At 40.1% G+C, this 22,569-nt stretch overlaps 1 protein-coding gene across 4 annotated transcripts in view; it reads right to left on the bottom strand.

Annotated features, from left to right (window-relative positions):
- The window catches only part of DLG2 (discs large MAGUK scaffold protein 2), a 1,082,159-nt gene that overhangs the window by 897,170 nt on the left and 162,420 nt on the right, over positions 1–22,569 (bottom strand). The window contains exon 4 of one of the 4 annotated variants that reach the window (XM_086614488.1): positions 20,385–20,459. The exons of the other annotated variants lie outside the window; for them this stretch is intronic. Within the exon in view, the coding sequence (XP_086470614.1) occupies positions 20,385–20,459 (75 nt within the window). The remainder of the gene's footprint in view (positions 1–20,384; positions 20,460–22,569) is intronic. 4 annotated transcript variants of the gene reach the window in all.

Consider the following 22,569-nt stretch of genomic DNA (forward strand, 5'->3'; position numbering starts at 1 on the left):
TGACCACCACAAGAGCGCCATGTCCTTCTTTACAAAATGGTTAGAATTGGACCATTAAGGCTCAAATGTACTGCAATATTTTATTTTCTCAACGTTGTATAAGTAATCATCTCATCTTTCTGAGAAAACCTTCAGATTCTTTCACAATACTGTTTACATATAGAGGTATTGATATATAGATATATTACAGATACAGATATCGTGCATAGAAGCACTGATATAAAATGGATAACACAATTTGAACTGAGTACTCACAGTACTCACAGTACACATTTTCTGGACTGTCACCAAAAAGTGACAGCCCTCTTCACGCAGGCAGCAGATTAGATCCAAGCATCCAGCATTTCAAAAAGACATTGCCAATTTTACAAGAATCCTGAAAAATTAAGCACTAACTAAATGGTCAATGTAATTAATTTCTGGAAAAATACCACAAGAAACAAATAAGTAGATAAATAAAAATATGTTTATTTCTAAAGCACTCTCCTTCATGCAAAAGCATGAGGTGACCAACAGATATAATCCATTCTTTCATTAATAAAAACTCCCCCTATCTAAGTTCATTGCCCACCAGCAACAAAAAAAAAACCAACCAAACAAAAAAAAAAACCCAAAAACAAAAAAGGAAAATCCCACATTCACATATGTATGCAGATTTATTTCTATGTAACACTTAAATAGGGATAACAGATACAATTATCAGGTATCAGGAATGGAATGCATGGTAAAGAAAAGGATGTAAGCGGGGGTTCAGGAACCAGGCAAGGAGAAATGTTGGCTGAGTAACCGGGGGGAACTGTTAGGCCAATGATGAATTCTAGAATCAGGAATGGATTCCAAACGTTGTAGAAGACTCACCGGTAGATAAATCTCAAAGATTAGTCTTATATAAGTTTCTAATATTATTAACAATATTGATAAAGCATGCAACCACACACATTTCAGAAAACAGAAATAGCCAAGAAGTATTCACTCATATGAATGCTGGAAGTTAATAGTTTTTGGTCTCATCTTATTTTTGCAATTTTATCTAACAAGCCTTTGAGTAGTAATAGAATTGATTGTGGGACTATTCTCAATGACTTCAGCAGTGATGCCTCCATTTCTTTCTCTTTTACTTGCTATTAAGAAGGTGTTTTCTGCAAAAAAAAAAAGGGCCAGAAAAAGTTTCCTTGTTAATAAAAGCACACTTTCCCCCAGTCTCACTCTAGGACAGATCCAGTATTTGGCCTGTACTTCATTCTAGCCAAATTGGAGTGATGCTTCTACAAGCTTTGATCATGAATATGTCCATGTAGAGAAATTTATTTCTGTATGAGTCTTTAGGTGTAAAGCAGTTCCAAACCTTTACTAATGCACCAATACTTCGTATCTGTAAATGGCAACATCTCCTGTTGACATTCTATTTTGAGGCAATCTATAGTTAAAACACCAGTAACTGCACAGTTACAATCTATTTCACATCTTCTTGTACCTCTGTATTACTTACAGAAAAGATCCTTCATGTAAATCTGACTTGAGGGTGCCAGATCACTTCAGCAGCTCAGTTGCCCATATACAAGAGACCCCACAGAACGCCGTGCAATGGGCATGTTTAACATTACTGGGCATGTTAACAGGCACATCCTTTTCAGTAAAGGGTGAAAAACTCTCTGAATGAAAAAGGACCACAACTTTTCCTAATGACCTTTCCCAGATCAAGTTATGAAGCAATATGTCCTCAAGTGGAAATGTCAGCGGGAGGCTAGCACAATAAAATCCAAGGTAAAATACAGTCTTTACATAGCCATTAAACCACCCAAGACTTGTTAAGCTGTAGATGCAGTCAGCATTAAGTAACAGGAGCAGGCTTACACTTCATACCCTCATGATCTTTCTGTTTCCTTCCTCCCTGTTATCGTTTCTCCCTCTTTATGATCTTGCTCTCTTTCTTCCTTTTGCTTCTGCATCTTTTTCACAATCCCCCCTTCACTGAAGTGAAGTATCTTTGAAAAAGTTAACAGAGGCCTTCATAGCATCCTCATCTCCCTTTCCAATCAGAGTACAGGATAACAGCAGAGTTCACACCTTCTAAACTTAAGGCATGGGTCCGCCTAGGCAAACAGAAACAAAATCCTTTTTCAGTTAAAAGTTGGTATATAACCTGCACAAACATAGAGGCCAGAATGTTACAGCCGAAGTTGGAGAGATGCCTTTTCAGAGGGGCTGGACCAAATCTGCAGGCATTAGGAGCAATGGGAGCAATAACCAGTGTCACAGCTTCACGTGTGCTCGGGTCTCATTGAGCGCTGCTGCAGCATTTCAAGAGAAACAGGCAGAGTTTAAAATTAATGACTGACAAAACATCGGAGGAAAATGAGCCTCTCCTCCCACCAAAACACCAATCAGTATAAGAGCACTGGGCTAATGGCCAGAAAACCATGTCTTATCATAAAACCTTCTCTATGGATGTTCTTCCTCTATACCTACAGGCAGAAGTGGGCTTTATGCATTTACTTTAACTCTCTGGGTAGAAGTAACAGCTTCAAAGAGGCTGATTTCAAGAATAATGACTTCAACGTGTATCGGCATAACACATGTATACATTTTGCATCAAGCACGCAGCACATGAATAGACCAAAAAAATTATACTCTCCTACAAGGTGAATACAATTTGTATACACCAGAGTGGAAAGATTCAAAGGGGTTTCAGGACCCCGAGAGTCTAAGAGTAACTCAGTGAACGTCTGGGTGTACAAATTGTATGTGTAACTCTCATGCTTCAAGTTTTTCAATAAAAGGCACCATTGTGGAAAGGAATGGAAAATCAAAGTTTTTCTAGCATCACAAAGCACTCCCTAAAAAACCAACACTGCCATTTAATTGGATATAGGTATTTGCAATTAGCCCCAGTGGACTTGAACATGCACGTTCACACCAAATAGCAGAATCTGGACATTAGCATGTATACTGCAAATGTTATTTTCTATCATAAGTTTACGGTCTCTTCCTTGATCTTCTACATCCCTTAAATTCCACGTGTTGGCTGTTCAATACTTCTTTTTGTTTATCCTCCTGTACATGCTTCAAGGATTATTCTGACTTCGGTTATGTGCCTTGTTAGTTTTTTTTTTTTTTTTTCCCTACGGTTGCCTTTATTCATTTTGAGAAGAAAAACTACTCTATCTTTCATTATTACAAAAAAATAAATATTTTTTGTAATATCTTATTTTGTGTCTAATAATGATTGTCTGTGATGATGATTAATGCTGTTTCTAAAACTCTTCAGTCCCTCTTGCATATTCCTTTACGTCACAGTTAACTACCCTAAATTGAAGTCCTAGTAGTAAAGATTTTAAGACAGATCCATAAAATGGGTAGTAGCAATTCCTGCAAGCCATCATATTCACCCAAGAGTTTTGAAGAAATTCAAATATGACACTGTAAAGTATTAACTATGGAGGATCAATCTATCATTTAACTCCTCCTTTGTGTTAGGAGCTTGCAAATTGGCAGATTGATGATATGGCATCAACTTTAAAAAGGGCTATGGAAGGATCTAAGGGAATACAGAGTAGACAATCTGTGTTCCGTTCTGGAAAAAATGGTAGAAACTATAAAAAAAAGAATAAATTAGTAGATGGAGTACAAAGATGTGGCAAAACAGAGACAAATCAAGATGGATTTAACATATGGAAGACATTGTTCACAGACTTTTGAAGTCTCTTCTTTCAAAAGAGACAACAAGCATACAGATGAGGCTGTAAATCCCACTCTTGATGCACTTACATACAAGTTTCTTCATTAGTCACCCATTCAGTAGCCATTTGCCTCCTACCCTCATCATGTGAGGGCTTCCTATTTTCTCCACCCCATGCCTTATGTTGCCACTGTAAGTCTATCTGATTGGTTGGTCATGCTTCAAGCCTATGGTAATCTTCCATACATTTTCTGCTCCTCCACAGAACATTCCAGAACCACCCCATCTCTTTTCTTTTCATCTCTTTCTCAGTGTTGACCACTGGCTGTCTAAGGACATCTGTTTTGAATCAGATGTTGTTGGCTTCAGCCAAAATCTCTTTCTGCTATTTCCTTTAGCTGTGCTATCTCCCTTCCTTTTAGATTCCTCTTTAAAATATCCACTACGATTCGGCTTTTCTCCAGTGGAACACATTCAATGTATGCCACCTTTGGAGAGCTTCCAATTATACAGTGGCAGAAAAAGTGTCCACATTTAGTTCCAAGGAGTTCTAACAGGTGAAATGAGCTAACTGATTTGCATTTATTTGTCCAAATTACTGGCTTCTCTTCAATCTCGCAGTAGAAAAGACCTGTTCTAGCAGGGTGTGTTATCAGATGTGAGTGCTTCTATATTCTTTCTTTGATCTATCTGCATTAGTGATCTCTAAATTTGCTTCAGCCCACAGAGTAACTAGATGATTTGAAATAATTCAGAAAAATATTCAACATAATGTAACATTTTCAGAGCACCAGTGTTTGTTGCAAGAGTCATCAAAGCTCTTTCTTCTCCAGGTGGTATCTGGAATTTCCCACCAAAAGTCTTTAAGATCTGTTGTTCTCATGAAAAGTACTACTTTGGTTTTTGCTTTTTGTTTTGCAGGGGGATTGACGAGGTATTTTGGAATGAGTCTTTGTTCTACAGTACCATATTGTCATACTGATGCTCACAGCTGACTGAATTTTTGGCCTTTATATTTCATTGGCATGCTGCTTTGAGCCCAACTTCACAATCATTAATGAAAATATAAAGCAAGTCTGCATATAATATTTGTTCTGCAAGCAGTGTGAGCATCCCTCTGCAACTAAGTATGTATCCGTCTGGGCACAGTCACTCTTGGGGGTCTAAAAAGTCATGTAGCAAGACTAAACTCCAAGCCAATTAACACGAACTTTTCTTTAAAACTTCAGGAGATAATGTAGGAAGCTCTTAAAATCAGCAGGAGCTGGGCGCCAAATTGCTCTTGATGTTTTTGAAAGTCTATCTCTAAAAAATATAAGCAGCAGCTAATAATTTAGTAATTCTATCAAAACAAGCAATTAAGTGTGTCTTGCCTGATTTGTTCTCTATAAAAATCATGCTGCTTGTTTACTCAAACTTCTATTACCCTCTAGATTTTACTGATTTCATCTCCGGGTATTTATTCAATTATTTTATAAGGAATTGAAATCTAATTCATGAGCTACTCACAGCGACACCTAAATCTTTTCTCACAGCCGATCTGTCAAATGAAGAGATGATCAGCCAGTAGAAGTCAGACTATTTTTGCCAATGTATATGACTATACTTAGAAAGTAGGAAGTAACAGCTAGTTACTTTCTACTGTGTTCAGTTAAATTCCGTGTTAAGAGTTTGCTGAGCCTCCCAAACAATCTTAAATTACATAGCTTTTCCAACTGTTCTGCATTGATTTGACTGAGCAATGCAATTCAACTAATGGAGTTCCTGACTCTCCTCCCACAAATTAGCATAGCAATGTCCATCTGCAGTGACTTAGGCAAAGGTCTTGCACTGGACTGATGAGCATTGGGCTCTGGCATAACTCAGTTTCTTGCTGCTCATCCAGTTTGTAGTTGCAGGTGGAGTTTGCTCCTTATTTTTGTATGCAATGTGTCTCAAAAGAAAACCTAGCAAAAACATTCAGAAAAAAAAAAGGCAACTTAAGTCCAGAAGCATTACCTATACCTAACATTTTACTACATTCTTCCAAAAACAACCCCAAAAAGTTCCCATAGCATTTCTTCATACGCTATTTGCTTACAGATGCTCTGTCACTTTGATGTAATACACCTCTCTGGACTTAATTAAAAATCTAAATAATTTTCAGTGGACTCACTGATCTACTTTCCAGCATCTCCCTGGGCTCCGTTCTGAATAAAGTCATTACATTTGGGGGTTCCTGGTGCCTGTAAGATGACACCGCATATTGTCATCAACATTTCTGCCACACTTTGAGAAGAGCACAGTGGAATTAGCTGCAGATCCATAAAGCATGGTGACACTAAGAGCTGCCTGATCTGGCCTTTAAATACTGGTTCCTGTAATGTAGTTCATGGAAATGACTAATAATAAAATTCAGAAAAGTAGCATGTTGGCTAGAAGCAGAGGAGAATGCCAATAGGAAGGGAGATAAAAGGACAATTCTGAAATTCCCTGTCTCCTACAGCAGATGCCTGCCTGACCTGTGCACCTAAAATGGTTACAATACATTGCCTAAAGCCCTCAACTCTACTTACATGCCTAAATTTTCCCTTTGGGTAGAGATGATCACTTCATTCTTTCCCCTCAAAAGCTGGATGGAGGATGAGATGCTCTTAGTATAATTGCATTTTTGTGAACGGAAGTTCAGAGTCCAGTACAAGCTTCACTCTGGAGGTCAAATCTACATTTCCATCTCCCAGGAGAGTGTTATCACCAGTAGCGACAAATAAGGCTCAGACAGAGGAAGTCTCCATCCTATCTGTGAAAGGTGGCCAGTTGTACATGGAGAAATGAAAGGAAGATGGGAAATTTACTTCAGAAAACTCTGGTGCCTGAAACCACAGAATCACAGAATGTTAGGGATTGGAAGGGACCTCAAAGGATCATCTAGTCCATTCCCCCTGCCAGAGCAGGACCACCTAGATCAGATCACACAAGAACGCGTCCAGGCGGGTTTTGAACATCTCCAGAGAAGGAGACTCCACAACCTCTCTGGCAGCCTGTTCCAGTGTTCTGTTCCCCTTACTGGGAAGTTCTTCCTCATGTTTAAGTGGAACCTCCTATGTTCCAGCTTATATCCATTTCCCCTTGTCCTATCATTGGGGGCCACTGAGAAGAGCCTGGCTCCATCCTCATGGCAGTCACCCTTTACATATTTATAAACGTTAATGAGGTCCCCCCTCAGTCTCCTGAAATCTTAGAGACATCTAAGCAGGAAGGGAGTAATGGGAATGGGCAAGGGCTCCATGAATTGTCTACTCGGACTTGGAAACTTAAATTTTGTGTAAGCTGCGCTTCAGCCATTAAATGGCTTATGTGGATCCAGGGCTTTGTAGTCCTGTGACGCATCCCTGTCTGCTAGATTGGCAGTTAGAGAGGGTGTTCCATGGTAGCTCATCCCATTTAGAGGATAGCTGCAAGAACAAGTAGCTATTTATTATTAGCCAGGCTTTTCAGTCTTGTGACAGCTGGGATCTTCTGCCTCCTGGTCAGAAAGCAAGATGAATTTGAGGCTTCTGCAGGTGTGACAGTATCTTTACTTAGTGATGAATAAACAGAAAAAAAAAGTTAAGAACAAACATACTGAGTTTGCAGTAGTAAGCAACTGAATAAAAGACTGACTAAAAGGCTACGGAAGATCTGTTAAAAAACGACTAACATTTACTCTTCTACACTTTTAAGCCACGCTACTTTAAAACAAAAGAGTTTAAACCCTTGAGTATTGATAGCTTCAACCTGTATCTATGATGCATAGATTCTGGAAACTTTCTCTTTTCTAAAATTAGATTATAAAATATATTATTATGCCAATGTTTTTGTTTTGCACCCAAAAATTGAACCCTCAAAATAACAAGCAGTTTTACCACCTCCTGTCTTGCCTAAAATAAAAAAAAAAAATAAATAAGTTGGAACCTCAAGTGTTCTGTAATGCAATAAAATACATGTTTTTCTGTAAGTTTTATTTTCATCCTCAATCTCAAGATAAAAAGGTTCTAATGCTGTCCCTGAAAAATTAAATGTAGAATCTGAAATCATATCACACTGTTATGTAGTACTGTATGCATTAATCTCAAAGAAATTTAGGAAAGCAGCAAGTATTTGTATATCAAGCTTGGTGTAAACCAAGGGACAAGCAGGGTGATTTTTCTTAGGGTGTGTAGAGAGCAAGCCAGAACTCAGAAGTTGTTTTGGAAGCACTCCTAGATCCTTTATCCCAATCCCGTTCTGCCTCAGATCAGCCTTGATGCTTTGTATTTTATGTACATTTACCAGGAATAAGGACTCAGAAATTAGCTGACAATTCTGTTAACTACCTGTGAACCATAACACAAAACAACTCACTCTCCCACGAAGAAGTAGTGATTCTGTAGATTATCACTACTAAATAAAGTCAGAATAAAAGCTAGTATCCAACCTCCATGCCCAAAATACCATTTGGAGGTAGTAAAATAATCAGATGTGAATGAATAAAGATGTCAAGCTTGGTTTAGTAAATAGACCATTTAATAAGCTCCCATTTCTGGGAGTTTACTGCTTAACAGCAGTTAAGCGCATCTAAGAACCCAATAAACATGCAATATGCTAAACTACTACTGTGAATGCTATGAACCCACAAACCTAATTCAAATTTTTTTCGTTTTCAGAGGTGATAAATTGAGGACACCCTTCTACTTTCATTTCAAAATCAATTTTGTCATTGATTGCACTGAAACAAAATAAGATCTTGTACAAGGACCTACTCTTAATTGAAAAGAAAGACTGCAAATAACTTTACAAGAAGAGCTCCACAACTTCCTATCAGCCACAATGTAACAAATAATATGCAAAAAAGCAACAGAAAATAAATGAGAAAAATGGAAAGATCCTAAGACATTGCTATTGTAGAAGCTGCTGAGTTTCCATAGAACTAACGTTGCAGAAGGTTAGTTGTGATTTGAATTTCATGAAAGATAGCTGAAAAAATCATTGTTTAAATCACCCCTTAAATCTCTAAAAGCACTCTTCATGCATAGATCTAAAGGGGGAGAAAACGCATAGGTGATCAGATTATAGTCAAGTAGAATAAGCCTATATACTACTGTAGAAAATCGATACGCCCAGTAAGTAAGAACTTCTTCACTACAGTTAAAAATTGATGAAATAAATGACAAGATTTTATTATCAAACCAGTTCTTTATTAAAAAAAAAAAAATAAATGCAGGAGAGGATTCAAGCTTTGAAGGTTTAATCACTTTTACTAGTAAGAGAGAGAATGAGCAACCAAACCCTGCCCTGTTACACTGATGCAAATCTGGATTTACTTTACCATATCTGGCTGAAGAATCTCGTTCCACTTATCTAATTCTTATCTTAATGCGTTCCAGTCTATCAAAAGAAACTGCCCATCTGTAACCTCAAACTTAAGAAGCCTCTAAACTCTTGGCTTCTGGAAGAGTGAAAGATATTCTGAGGGAAATATCACTCTGTACTTGACATCTTACCGCGCTTTATCTCTCAGCATCAACCAGGGAATTCTATCAGCTGCAGAGCTGTACAGATTCGTTGGGACTTTCGTTCTATCTGCTACGTTTGGTCTAAAGTTTTATGAACCATCTAAAGAGAATCGGTCTGCTAATGTCAAATGTGACATCAATCGGCTTGTTAGCAGGCAGGCCTGGACTGAGCTTAGAATCAAAGGCTCCACCGTGCAGAGATGCAACAGATCAGGACATGCAATTTGGTTTTACAGGAAAGGGGCAAATCGAGGCAGACTACAAATTCTCAGGTGAATGATGCACCCGGCGTTTTTACTGAGACTAATCTTTAAATAGTGGCTTTTTGTGTTTTGTGCTTTATCTTATCATATTTATGTAGAAGCAGAGACCAACACAGGATCACAGCAGAGGTTAGAAGGAGTGACAGTGAATCACTTCCAAATCCTTAAGTGAGGTTTTACGTGATAGTGTTTCCTGTAACAATAGATGACTGGGTTCAATCTCCCGAGGTTTATTCCCTGTCCTTCAATCCAGTATTGCTGTTCTGCTACTGTCATGACATTTAAATATTTCTAAGTGGCTATCCAGTGTTAGAAATCATTGCTCTTCACTCATGACTGTTTTTTTCTGATTACCTATTTCACAATGGTAAACAATTTAAAAATAGTAAATGTTTACCCAAGTAGGAATATCCCTCTCTAAGGACCTCAGAAATAAGGACACGAGAGGGAAGAAGAAAAAGTGAGAGTTAATCTGTGGGTGAAAAGAGAGCACCGAAATAAGGAAGAGCACTCCCTTATTCCTCCTTCCATCTCCAAAGTAATTCAAGACCCAGCCTTCACTCAGGAAACCCCAGACTGGTGACAGCAAAGGCAGTATCGCAGCAGTCAGATCGAGAGGCAGGTGGCAAAGCGAAAAAGGACAGGATCTGAACACCAACAGGTTTAGATTAGCTGGAGACAAGGCCAGAGAGTTATTTATGCAGCAGAGATCAGTGCAACTGGGGTAAGCTCAGGGGCTGGTGCCAGAGACATGAAAAAGGAGATACTGAAGTGTCTGTATAAAAATACATATGCATAGTATGTATTTGTGGGAGGAAAAGCTTCAGTTTTTCTGTGGTTTTGCTTTTTTTTTAATTATACAGCGTCCTATTTTAGACGTTTCTACCATGCATTATAAAAAATTCAGAGGAATACAGAATGCATAGCCTCTAAATGTAGCTGTCCCTGAAACTCAGCTCTCAGCAAAGACAGTGATAGCAGAGCAGGCTGCAGATCTGACAGCTCCTACACACTTTGGTTGTCCCATTGCTCTATAGCTAGAGCACAGCTCACAAACTGAAGGTATTTAACTGAGCAAAGGAGTAGCTCAGGCTGCCAAAATCACATAGCAAAATCCTTTCCTGAAGTTACTCCATTATCTATGATGGTAAATATTTGTAAGAAACGTCTCTTCACCTTCCACAAAATAATAATGCCCTGTTCTGTCCTCCATTGCCTTGTTACAGAGCCCCAAGCATGGCAAAATAGTTTGCAAAGATGTGGCATAATGCTTGGACTAATTGGCTCTATCACAGGTTAGTTACTTTGGATACAGCACTCGTTCCAGAACTGACATGCTCAGTGTATTTCTGCACAATGTTCTACACCTCTCTGCTTCTCCCTCTCATTTGTAAAATGGGAATAACAGCTTTTCCCAACTTCTCCACAAGAGTCTTGTGACAACATATAAATACCCTGAGATGCTCAGACACAAAGGAAATACAGTAAACTACCCACGTTAAGAGAGAAGAGCTGGGTCTACTGTGGGTTAGATGAATACGTACTGTTGGTATGACTGATAGGATGCATCTGAAACCATAATTAATGCAAAACACTTCAAATAAATATTTATCCCTGTGATTTTGCATAAGATGGTGATACTTGAGGCAAAAAAGACAGATGTCCACCCAAAAAAATCCACTCAGGGACACTGACCAGTGGAGATGCATACACAAGCTTTATTCAGACTGCAAGTCATCAACAAACAGGGTTGTGGATGCCCCATCCCTGAAGGTGTTCAAGGCCAGGTTGGATGAGGCTTTGGGCAACCTGGTGTAGTGGAGGATTTCCCTGCCCATGGCAGGGGAGTTGGAACAAGATGATCTTTAGGTCCCTTCCAACCCAAACCATTTTATCATTCTATGATTCTATGAGCTAGCACCTTTGGGTTTCGGCAAGGCTCAGATCCCAGGAAGGGATGATACAACTCAGGTCTGTGTGCATGGACAATTGAACTCTAGTTTTCAAACCCCTGAAAACACAGGATGTTTAAACCTATAATTCACAGACTTATGGTGACACGTAGCAGTTTGTTAATTATATGGTTTACAGGCTCTTTCCCATTTATATTTCTTGCTTCCTCAGAGTACCCGAAACAAACAAACAAAGCAAACAAATCCTAATTTGCACGATGGTTCCCAACTGTAAAAAAATTGTCCCAAACAGCAGAGAAATGAGTAATCTGCAGGGAAAAGTCATTTCTATCAGCCTTTGAAGAAGTTTTTTATATTCATTTCTCCAGAAGGGCCTGTGCAACACCTCCCAATACAAGCTGCCCAAGTGCCAGGGCAGGATTCCCATGCTCATTTATGATGGCATGTGAGTGATATCAACAGGGTCGAAGGAAGTCTCCTCCAAGCACTTCACAGGAGATATTGAGAACTTTGCAGGAATAAATCTTTGGAGAACACATTCGCTAAGACAGCTATTCGCAGCCATTTATGTGATAAAGAGAGATCTTTAGGTTTCTATGGCCCTGTAAATGTAAATGGCATTGCACAATAGGTATGTGCTGAATGAATAACAGGACTTGCAATCTAAAGTTACAAATGAAAATGCCACTAAAACATATGGTCTATTATGGTTCAATAGATTTTTTTTTCCAAGGTATTAAGGAAAAAGGTGGTTGGTATAATACAAGGTTATGAGATGCTGTAGTACCTCTATGGCTTGGGCTGTGCCTGGATTCAGTCCTATATTCATTTGCATTTTGCCTGGAAGTCAGTGGCAGCTCCACCTCTTTATAAAAGGATAGCTATGACAAACTGATTGTTTGGGGTAGCCTAGAAGGAAAGTCTTGAAGTTGAGTGTTTGATGCAGGTCACCACTTTGCCACAGACTTGTGCAACACAGAGAAAATCCCCTGGCATGGGATACATCTTCAGTTCAGACACCTGTATCAGAGCTGGTTGTCTAGGTCTCCTTTATCATTAACCATGAGAAACACATCTTTCAATAGCCCAATTCATACTTTAAAGACCAGTCTAAAGGTGAACTGCACCTCAAGAGTGTTTATAGCTCTCCAGTGACATAAACCTGGACAGACAAATTTCACTTTCAGCATCTCTATCAAACACTGCCGAACAAGGCATAATTCCTACACTTTGCCTTTCACAACTGCTTCAGCCACAAGTTTCTTCTACAGATTTTTACAGTGTCAGGCACAATGAGGCTCCTTGCTAACGTGCAGTTTCCAGATATCATTGTGGCATGAGTTACTGAACCATGAGTCGCAGTCCTACTCTTCCACTTGAGCCCTGCTTCACCCGTTGGTTAGTTACACAAACACTTTTCAAATTTCTATGATGAATATGTTCGATTTCCTAAAAAAATTAAATCACTACCTCATTTTATGCTGCAGAACATCTAGGAGAAAAATAATGAAAACAATTTAGCTCACCTTACTGGGGACTGGAAGTACTTCGAAGCAGTCATAATAATCATATTTGCTGGTTATTGCAGGGTGAAAAGAAGCAGTGAAGCTAACTTTGTTCTTGTATATATCAGAACGTTTGAATTGCTCATGTTTGACCGTGGCATGGAATTTCCCACATCAGAAAAGTGTGGCTTTTGGGTAGCAACATGCCTGGGATATAACCCTCAAGCTATATATATGTTATCAGGAAGACTATACTCCAATAGTGCTTTTCCTCTGGGAACAATAAATAATAAATATTGTAGAATTTAGATGTGCACACTGTTTTTAATCATCAGTGACACTGCCAAAATGTTGCCTGGCTAAATCTGCACTTAAAACAGAATTTTAAAATAGTGTCCAGAAGAATATTAAGTTTTGTTTATTTCTCAGAAACGTCATGAATTGCAATGATTTTAAAGAGTTAAATCTATATTTGTTTTTCTATAAAAGTTTACCTTTAAGTAATTGCTGTCATAAAGATCAATATCAAGTTTCCACTTATAGAAAATTTCTTCTAAAATTTCACTTTAGAAATACAAGAAAATGTCGAGTTAGAAATATTTCATTCTAAGTTATGCATTGCTACGCTTCTGTGACTGGGATTACTGTAGAAACATCCTAGTGCTTTCCATAAAACAAATAAAGCAATAAAGACAGCAAATATCCTATACATAATGTATGCTTAATGAGATTACTCGTTGTAAATAACTCATGCAAAATGTTTCCTGATGATTATGTCAAGCAGCTATGTGGGTCAATCTGCAGATAATGGTTTCGTACAGCTTAATGTTTATCGTACTGTTTTTTAAATGAATTATCACCTTACCTTAAGGGTTTCTGAGCTGCTTTCGCAATTGTGAAACCCTCCCTTGTTTCACTGGGATCACATGAACTGAAATGGGAGGAGGGACCACATATGTCATAAATTAAGTATATGTATTTCGTTGTCGAGGAGTTATTGCCATTTTAAAAAATCTTCTCTCCCCTTTGTTCACTACTCTTTGATGAAACAGAGGAGTAAATGGCTTCTTTTGCCCTATTTCTTTCAAAATTTGCTCCTGAGCCCTCCTATTAACGCGTACTCTGGTAGCATCTGCCTCTATCTGCCCAAGCATGAAGGGTTTGCTGCCCTGCTGGGATGTGCTGTGGTTTGCTGCTAGTCCAAGACTACCTTAGTCTAGCTGGAACTTTCTGCACTGAATCTGTAAATCAGATTACAGGAGAGATGTCACAACTCTTCAGCACCTCGAGCTGCAGCCAACAACAGGAACAGCATGTTTTTCCCCAGGGAAGGCTGAGGAGGGGTAGTGCAAATGAGAAGGAAGCATCAGAGAGCTATCCAAGGGGAAGGGAGATTTAAGTGGCTATTTTAGAAAGCAGCTTTGTGGCTGGCGATTGGTGACAGTCAGCAGTGCAGGGCACAGACAGGCTCTTTAAATGGTGAAGACGTGGACAGTAAACCGCCTTGAACACTGGGCAAGGAGGGGTAGAGGAGAGTTTGGAACGGAGGAGATCTACAGGAATACAGTGACCCAGCAGAAACATGCATAACATTACTTTAATGCATCCTTTAAAAATAAAGCTGAGTTTTAGCACTCGAAATTTTCCATTACCATCAGCGCCAAGGTGAAAGATAGAACAGAGCATTGTATTAATAGCTCAGTTTTCAAATATTTCACGTTAGCCACAAAAAACACTTCCCACTACCTGGATTGTCTGTGGAATTTATTAGCCAACAGGGTTTTAATAGAAAAAGACTTAAAGCTTAGAGAGAGATCCTGCAAAAGGCACTTTCTGGAGTGCAGAGCTATTTATTTATTTTAAAGAGCACATCTACACAGGAGAGGAAGGGACATCGTTACGAGGCACAACGCGAAGTCCCGGGAGGGAGCCGAGCCGAGCTGAACAGAGCCATTTATTTGTTTTGTGTTTAAAGAGAGTAAGATTGATTTCAGAAATGATTCTTCCAGACTCATAGCCTTAAACCAAAGCAGAATATGCATGTTTCAATATATTTCTGCGTGCCTCCATTGTACAATATCGTGTCAGACCATTCCTTTCATAGAACACACCCACCAGAACTAACATACAGGCATCTTCCGAAAGTATGAATCTCTTTAAACAACTCCTGTGAAATGAGTCTGAATACAAAAACCTTGGTTAGTTTGAACCAGGAATGTTTATGAGTTGGCTCCCAGATCAGGCTAAATTGAGATATTGTGCAGGGCGTTGGTGCATTCCTGTCCCTCCAATGTTCCCAATAAACTGGGAAAAGATAAAGTCAGAGTAACTTTATCCTCCGTACACTGATCTATCTCAGGATAGAGCAATAATATCCTGTGCATGTATGCAGAGTTCAAAAAGAAGTGACTTTTGCTCTCCTTGTGTCATGCATACAGGTAAACCGAGGGGCAGAAAGGCTGAGGGCTCAGCTGCCAAGGGGGCTGGCAGCCAAAACTTGCACTGCATTTCCACAGAACGTAGCATCTTTGTAAAGCTGCAGCCCACGAGCTATTGCAGCATGCACAGCTGCTGCACTTCCCCTGCAAGGACCCTTGCTCAGGTTCCCCTACCCTGAAAGTCGCCGTCCCCTTCTCATGGAGGGGAGAGCTGATGCTGAACAAGGCTCTGCTTGGGGCGTGCACCGGATCCTTTGCCTTTTTTTATGCCCACACATCCTCTACCACTCTCTCCTGCTACTTCTCCGTGGCAGATGACTCTCCAAAAGGGAATATTCTGGTGGAAAGGGGACTAGGACAGTGGGCCAAGGAGCTCTGCCGAGACTGCAGTAGGGAAAAGTAGAGGGATCCTATTAATACTGCAGGGTAAGATAAGGTGAACGTTTGTGCTGAATGCCAAACTCCAGAAAAGCTGTCAACGAGGCCAGAAGAAAAGACAACCTCAAATGTTTTGCAACATGAGTGCATCTTGGGATACCTCATTATCTTTGCATAATGGATCTAGCTAGTGAGCCACCCCAGCGACAGGAAGGTTTAGTGTGCTAAAGAGCAGTGCAGCAAAGTCCTTTTGGAGCATTTTACAGTCAAACACTACAAATCCTTCGGAAGCCATGACTAAAAGTGCAAGTGCAGACAAAGCCACCCTTAGGTAATTCCCATGATTAAAACTCTCAGACTTAAAATGAATCTAATTAAGGACATTGTGAAGGCACAGAAAAGCAGTGTTCACTTCTGCCCTCTTTTGCAGATGGTGAGCTGCCAAACAGAACTGAGAATCTTAATTGCAAGAATCATCAGTAAATTCAAAAAGGATGGTAAATTAGGGACTGCAAAAGTCAGGCTGTTACATAACAGCAAGGCTGCCAGATTCTCCTGGTTCTTGCATTAGATGGGAAAGGCGCTCCCAAGAGAAGACACAGTGCTTTTTATAAAAACTGCTGAAAAGGGAGAGGACAACTGAGCCCAGGCTCATGCCATCCTGAGTGATGCAGCCAGCAAAATTGATGAAAGAGGATATCCTTTCTACCAGTTTGTTTTTACGTCATTATTTGACACCATTCCCTATAGCGCTCTTGAGAGGCATCCAAACACACACCGTGGTCATCTAATGGGGTTGTCACAACTGCCCAGATGTCTGCCTTGTTTTGTTTTTTTTTTTGATCTTTCAATCCTTCCATAGCAGGCAATATGCTTTGATACGTCGCTGGAAATTTTCATTTCATCGATCAACTTTCTATCAAAATGCTGACATTTCACAGATATTCTTCTCAGATAAAAGCAAGGCAGTTTAAAATACTTTTGAAATGAGATAGTGAAAAACACTGACCACCTAGAAGTTCATTTCTGTTTGATTTAATTTTCTCCAACTGTCTGCATTAGTGTCCAAGAAAAGAAATCTACTGAAGCATGGTAAAAAATGCTTATAAATATCTGATACAGATAAGGTAGATAGAAAAATCTGTTTGGCTGCATATAGAATCATAGAATGGTTAGGGTTGGAAGGGACCTCAAAGATCATCTAGTTCCAACCCCCCTGCCATGGGCAGGGAAATCCTCCACTACACCAGATTGCCCAAAGCCTAATACAACCTGGCCTTGAACACCTCCAGGGACGGGGCATCTACAACTTCTCTGGGCAACCTGTTCCAGTGCCTCACCACCCTCAATGTAAAGAATTTCTTTCTTATATCTAACCTAAATCTGCCCTCTTTCAGTTTAAATCCATTGCCCCTTGTCCAACCACTACACGCCCTTGTAAAAAGTCCCTCTCCAGCTTTCCTGTAGGCCCCCTTTAGGTACTGGAAAGTTGTTATAAGATCGCCCTGGAGCCTTCTCTTCTCCAGGCTGAACAGCCCCAACTCTCTCAGCCTGTCTTCGTAGCAGAGGTGCTCCAGCCCTTGGATCATCTCCGTGGCCCTCCTCTGGACTCGTTTCAGTAGCTCCATGTCCTTCTTGTGTTGGGGACTCCAGAGCTGAACACAGTATTCCAGGTGGGGTCTCACAAGAGCTGAGTAGAGGGGCAGAATCACCTCCCTCGACCTGCTGGCCACGCTCCTTTTGATACAGCCCAGGATACAGTTAAATTATCCTTTAAATTATCATGTAAAATGATTCAGTAAAAAAGAAGCAGGAGGTACTTGGAAATTACAACTTATTTGTAGGGTAGTGCTGAGCTCCTTCACTTCATTCAACTCTTATAATCAAGCAAAATATAGATTGAAGCAAGTTCCAAGTAGGCAATTACCTCAAGGACCACGTTGTACTCTACATTCAAAAAAAACAGTAACTAAGTGAATGGTTGAACTGAATTCTAATACTAAGTTGGATTTTTTTTCATAGACTCATAGAATGGTTTGGGTTGGAAGGAATCTTTAAAGATCATCTAGTCCAACCACCTTCTGCCATAGGCAGGGACATCTTCCACTGGATCAGGTTGCTCAAACTCCATCCAACCTGACCTTGAACACCTCCAGGGATGGGACATCCATAACTTCCTGTTCCAGTGCCTCACCAGCCTCATCATAAAACATTTCTTCCTTATGTACAATCTAAATCTACCTTCTTTCAGTTTAAACTGTTACCTCTTGTCCTGTCCCTACAAGTCTTGGTAAAAAGCCTCTATCTTTCTTATAAGCCCCCTTTATATATTGAAAGGCTGCTATAAGATCACCCTGGAGCCTTCTCTTCTCCAGGCTGAACAGCCCCAACTCTCTCAGCCTGTCTTCATAGCAGAGGTGCTCCAGCCCTCGCATCATCTTAGTGGCCCTCCTCTGGACTTGCTCCAGCAGCTCCATGTCCTTCTTGTGTTGGAGACTCCAGAGCTGAACGCAGTACTGCAGGTGAGGTCTCACGAGAGCACAGTAGAGGGGCAGAATCAGCTCCCTCGACCTGCCAGCCATGCTGCTTTGGATGCAGGCCAGGATACAGTTGGCCTTCTGGGCTGCAAGTGCACATTGCTGGCTTATGTCCAATTTTTTATTCACCAGTATCCCCCAGTCCTTCTCCCCAGGGCTGCACTCAGTCGCTTCATCCTGCAGTCTGCAATGATACTGGTGATTCTCTCAACCTAAGTGCAGGACCTTGCACTTGGCCTTGTTGAATGAACATCATGAGGTTCACAGGGGCCCACTCCTCAAGCCTGTTAAGGTCTCTCTGGATGGCATCCTTTCCCTGAGATCTATCAACTGCACCACTCAGCTCGGGGTCATCCACACATTTGCTGAGGGTGCACTCAATCCCACTGTCTATATTGTCAATTAGGATAATAAATCGTATTGGTCTCAGTACTAGTTTCCACTCCAACAGTTTAAAAATAACAGTTCTTGAAGTTATTCTGATCTTAGACCACTACTAGTGCTAACAAAGACAAGAACTTTTGATCCTCAGTTTACCATTTTTTGTGAAAATATTGAAATGTGCAAGATAGCAGGTCTATAGATATTTCCGATGCGTGCACACATAACTGGTGTAACAGGAGACAAACAAACAATACTCAAGCTAAATGCTCTTATTTTTGATGGTTTAAGAAACAAATATCCTAAAAAGTACCCAAAGCATTTAAAGCCACTATTATACTTTATTATCAAGTATAATAATATCACACCTTATTATAATAAAGTCAAGTCTTGGTGACATTGAGTGTAACTCCTCCTGACTTACCACAAATGCCCAGTACACTTCCATTTCTCAAAGCACCACACTACCATACTTATGCTCCTGCTGCAATCCTCTTAAGATAAACAACAAAAAAAACCACAAGACCACATCACAAAGTCAAACCAAATCCTTTGAGAACAGAAACTCATAGCTAAGAAAAGTTACTAATTAGTTACTGGGCTAGATTCTCAACTGGTAAAAAACTGTTTAGCTCAACTGTTCAATCAATACTTTTAAGGGGGTCTATTTTAATACAGATCAACAATGTTATAATTAGTTCTAACATTTTATAAGGACAATCAAAACCACAGGGTTTACAATCACTTGCAAGATTAACGAGAGACCGAGCGAGAGGGAGAACTCATTGCTTCTCATTCATCTACTCATAAAAGGTGACAAGCTGACAGCTGTGGACCAACATCATGCTATCGTCCAGAGCCAAAGAAAATGTCAACTAAATCCTGCCAACTCCTCAGCTGAGATAAATCATCATAGCTGTATTAGTCAGCCCTCTACTCTAACTTTCAGCATCCCAGGGTTTGGCTGTATCTACAATGTATATTCAGACAAGATATAAATCAATGCAGTGTCAACTTGACCGCAGTTTCTTTTTTCTCTTCAAATATTACTGTGTCTTTGACGGTTAAAAGCAAATCTCACTGAAGACATCTAATTGGCAGGAGGAGGAAACCATTTACAAAAGTAATTTCCTATAAACCCAGCAGACCAAAGTTCACTCACAGCCCATCATCCCAAAAGCTGTTGCAACCTACACTGGGCAAATTTTCCTACTTATTAGTCCATAAAGCACTTGGAAGAGTCAGTTTGTTTCTTCCATGAGAATGTGGAAAAGAAAAGGTGCATCTCCCCTTCCTTGTGTCACTGCCTGGCTCTGGGGACAGCCTGGTGCTTTAAACATCAGCTGTTCCTGGCAGATCCTGCAGGAGCTTATGAATGAATTCCCACAAACTGTGTCCATGACCACGCAAAACTAGTAGGCTCTCAGTCATCATGCTTAGCTGGAGCTCAGAGTTATAGCAATCAACAGTAACTTCACACTCCTCTGAGCTGGACACCACCACCACCAACCATACCATGCTTGCCACGGATCCCCATTGCTCCATGCGGAATCAATTAAATTCCTGAAGAGGCTGATCTTCTGGACAAGCCCTGCTAAGCCACTACCCAACGTTTCAACAGCTCAGGCTTCCCAAACAGTTCAGTCTGGCCTTAGGACTCGTTTCTGTTCTTTCTCAAATGCACTGAGTATGGAAATTTTACCCAACAGGGCTGCTCCAAACGCAGAGACTTACCATTCAGTCTCTCAAATCTTTGAATTAAAAGGCTCAAACTTACGGTAGAGTGCTGAATGGGTATCCAGGCAGGTGTTTCGACTGAGCATTTGTGGGATGGGCATCTGCCATGGCTCTGCTGCAAATAAGTGAAAATGGCATTATACACAACACAGCACGTGCTGCAATTGTGAGGCGCAACGAACTCCATTCCAGATGGAGCACCTAGGAGTTCGCTAGTACGCATTACGCCTCACAAAGTCATTTTCCACTGTCATGTAGAGAAAACAATCTGCAGTTTGTAGGACCAAAAAGGCCTCAACCATTATTCATTAACTTTGCTTTGAGGTTCTCAGTTACGTGGGCGAACAGATCCTTCATCCACTCTGAACCCCAAGCATGCGCCAACTGGTTTTCCTCCACACTGGAGCATTCAGAGAACAACAGTGGAGCTTTAGGTAATAGGTAGAGATTGGCTTTTTTCTCTCCTTTTTATGACAAGCCATTTCCATTACGTCCTCTTTGAACCATTGATAGCTGCAGCTTGAACAACCCCAGGGCTATTTTCCAGGAGGAGTAAGTCTGTCCCAAATTTTTAGGGTGTGTTTCTTTGCTGAACGCAACACTCTGCTTCCTCCCCAGATTGGCCCCTGGAGTACATGGAACAAGTACCCAAGACTCCTGAAGTTCCCTGAAGCTTTGCAGAACCAAAAGAGTAAGGGATTAATTTAAAGTCTAATGTTCCACATGGCAGTGCAAGATGCAACCATCAGACCTTTGGGCTGATCTTCCTGTAATTTCCCTTGCATTTGCAGTGATTCAATTACATTTTAGCAAAGGTTTGGAGCCCATCAGAACGAATGGCACAGCAGATTGGGTCAGAGTCCCTGAAGAAAAGTTCAGAATAAATTCTGGTGTCTGCCACCATTACTCTCAGCATTTCACATAAGAGTCAAACTATTATTTGGCTCCTTCAATTGGAGGACTCTCGTAATCATGTGTGTTCCCGAAGCTGAAAATAATGGGGGAAAAAAGCTTCTTTCCTTTTATTTTCATTTAAGTCAGATATATGGCAAGAAACTACATTACACCTTTCTTTTCCCCATGCTGAGAGCAAAGGAGAGCAGCCTCTGCAAACACTCATGATTAGGCCTCACACGATTTTCAACTTTGAGTCTGATTTAAGAACAGTAATTAATGAAGCACTATTAGTGCTTTGTTCTTTATCTCCCAAAAGCAAACATTTATAAAGCACTTGCAATACTAAATACTTTTATAAGTTTAAAAAAGGAAAAACTGCGTATCGATTTCAGCTTTATATTCTCCAAACCTTAAAAACTGGTTATCTTTTACATTTTCACTTAAGACAACTTTAAGGAATATTCAGAAAAACAGCCAGCAAGCAAGAAGCATTATACCTTTATATGAAAGTTTAGAAAGTCTTGCTTAAAAGCATTTGAAAAAGTCTCTGCTATCATGGCAGCAATATCCTGGGGGTGTGTGCTATCTCCTGTAAGGAAGGGATGTATGCAACAGCAAACTATGTAATCCTACCAAAATAATAAAACTATGAATTAATTTTGATCAAAAGATTGCTTGAATTATTGGTGATTATTTTTTCCTTTCTTTAACAGTTGTACATCTTCAGTCTTTAATCCAAGGCAAGATGAAGGCAAGAAAATTAATAATTTGCTTTGGACAGGAGACATTTTTCAGATTGAAAAGCTTGATCTTACAAACTCAGGTAACATGTATAACATGTTTGTCAGGAGACTCCTTAAAAAAACTCCTCCCATTCTGAAAGAGGATACATCTGCAAAATAGAAGCTCCAGATCTCATAGCAGGAGGGGCTAATACTCTGCAAGTATTCTTGTCTTTGAGATTCATACCAAAATTTCACAAGGCCCAGAATCACATAACACATGCTGCATATTCAAAGGCAGAAAGACAGAGGTAACTGGGAATTGTTTGTAGGCAGCAGCTCTCCAGAGATCTAAATTTTTCAGCAAAAGGGCTAAGGTGATTGTGCACCTGGGCTGTGGACTCACCTGCAGAGTTTGGTCTTTCACAACTGGATATTTGAATTGCTCTGCTGATAACATGCCATTGCACTGGAATTGTCTGAGAAATGCATGCAGTTCAAGGGCTAGGACTGAACACTTTTCTCCTACAGCTTTTTGGAGTTTGGGATTGTTATTGTTGTTTGTTTGTTTGTTTGTTTGTTTTAAATTACAGCTGATTTCTTATT

This window comes from Tauraco erythrolophus, chromosome 1, assembly GCF_009769465.1.
Source record: "Tauraco erythrolophus isolate bTauEry1 chromosome 1, bTauEry1.pri, whole genome shotgun sequence".
Lineage (NCBI taxonomy): Eukaryota > Metazoa > Chordata > Aves > Musophagiformes > Musophagidae > Tauraco > Tauraco erythrolophus.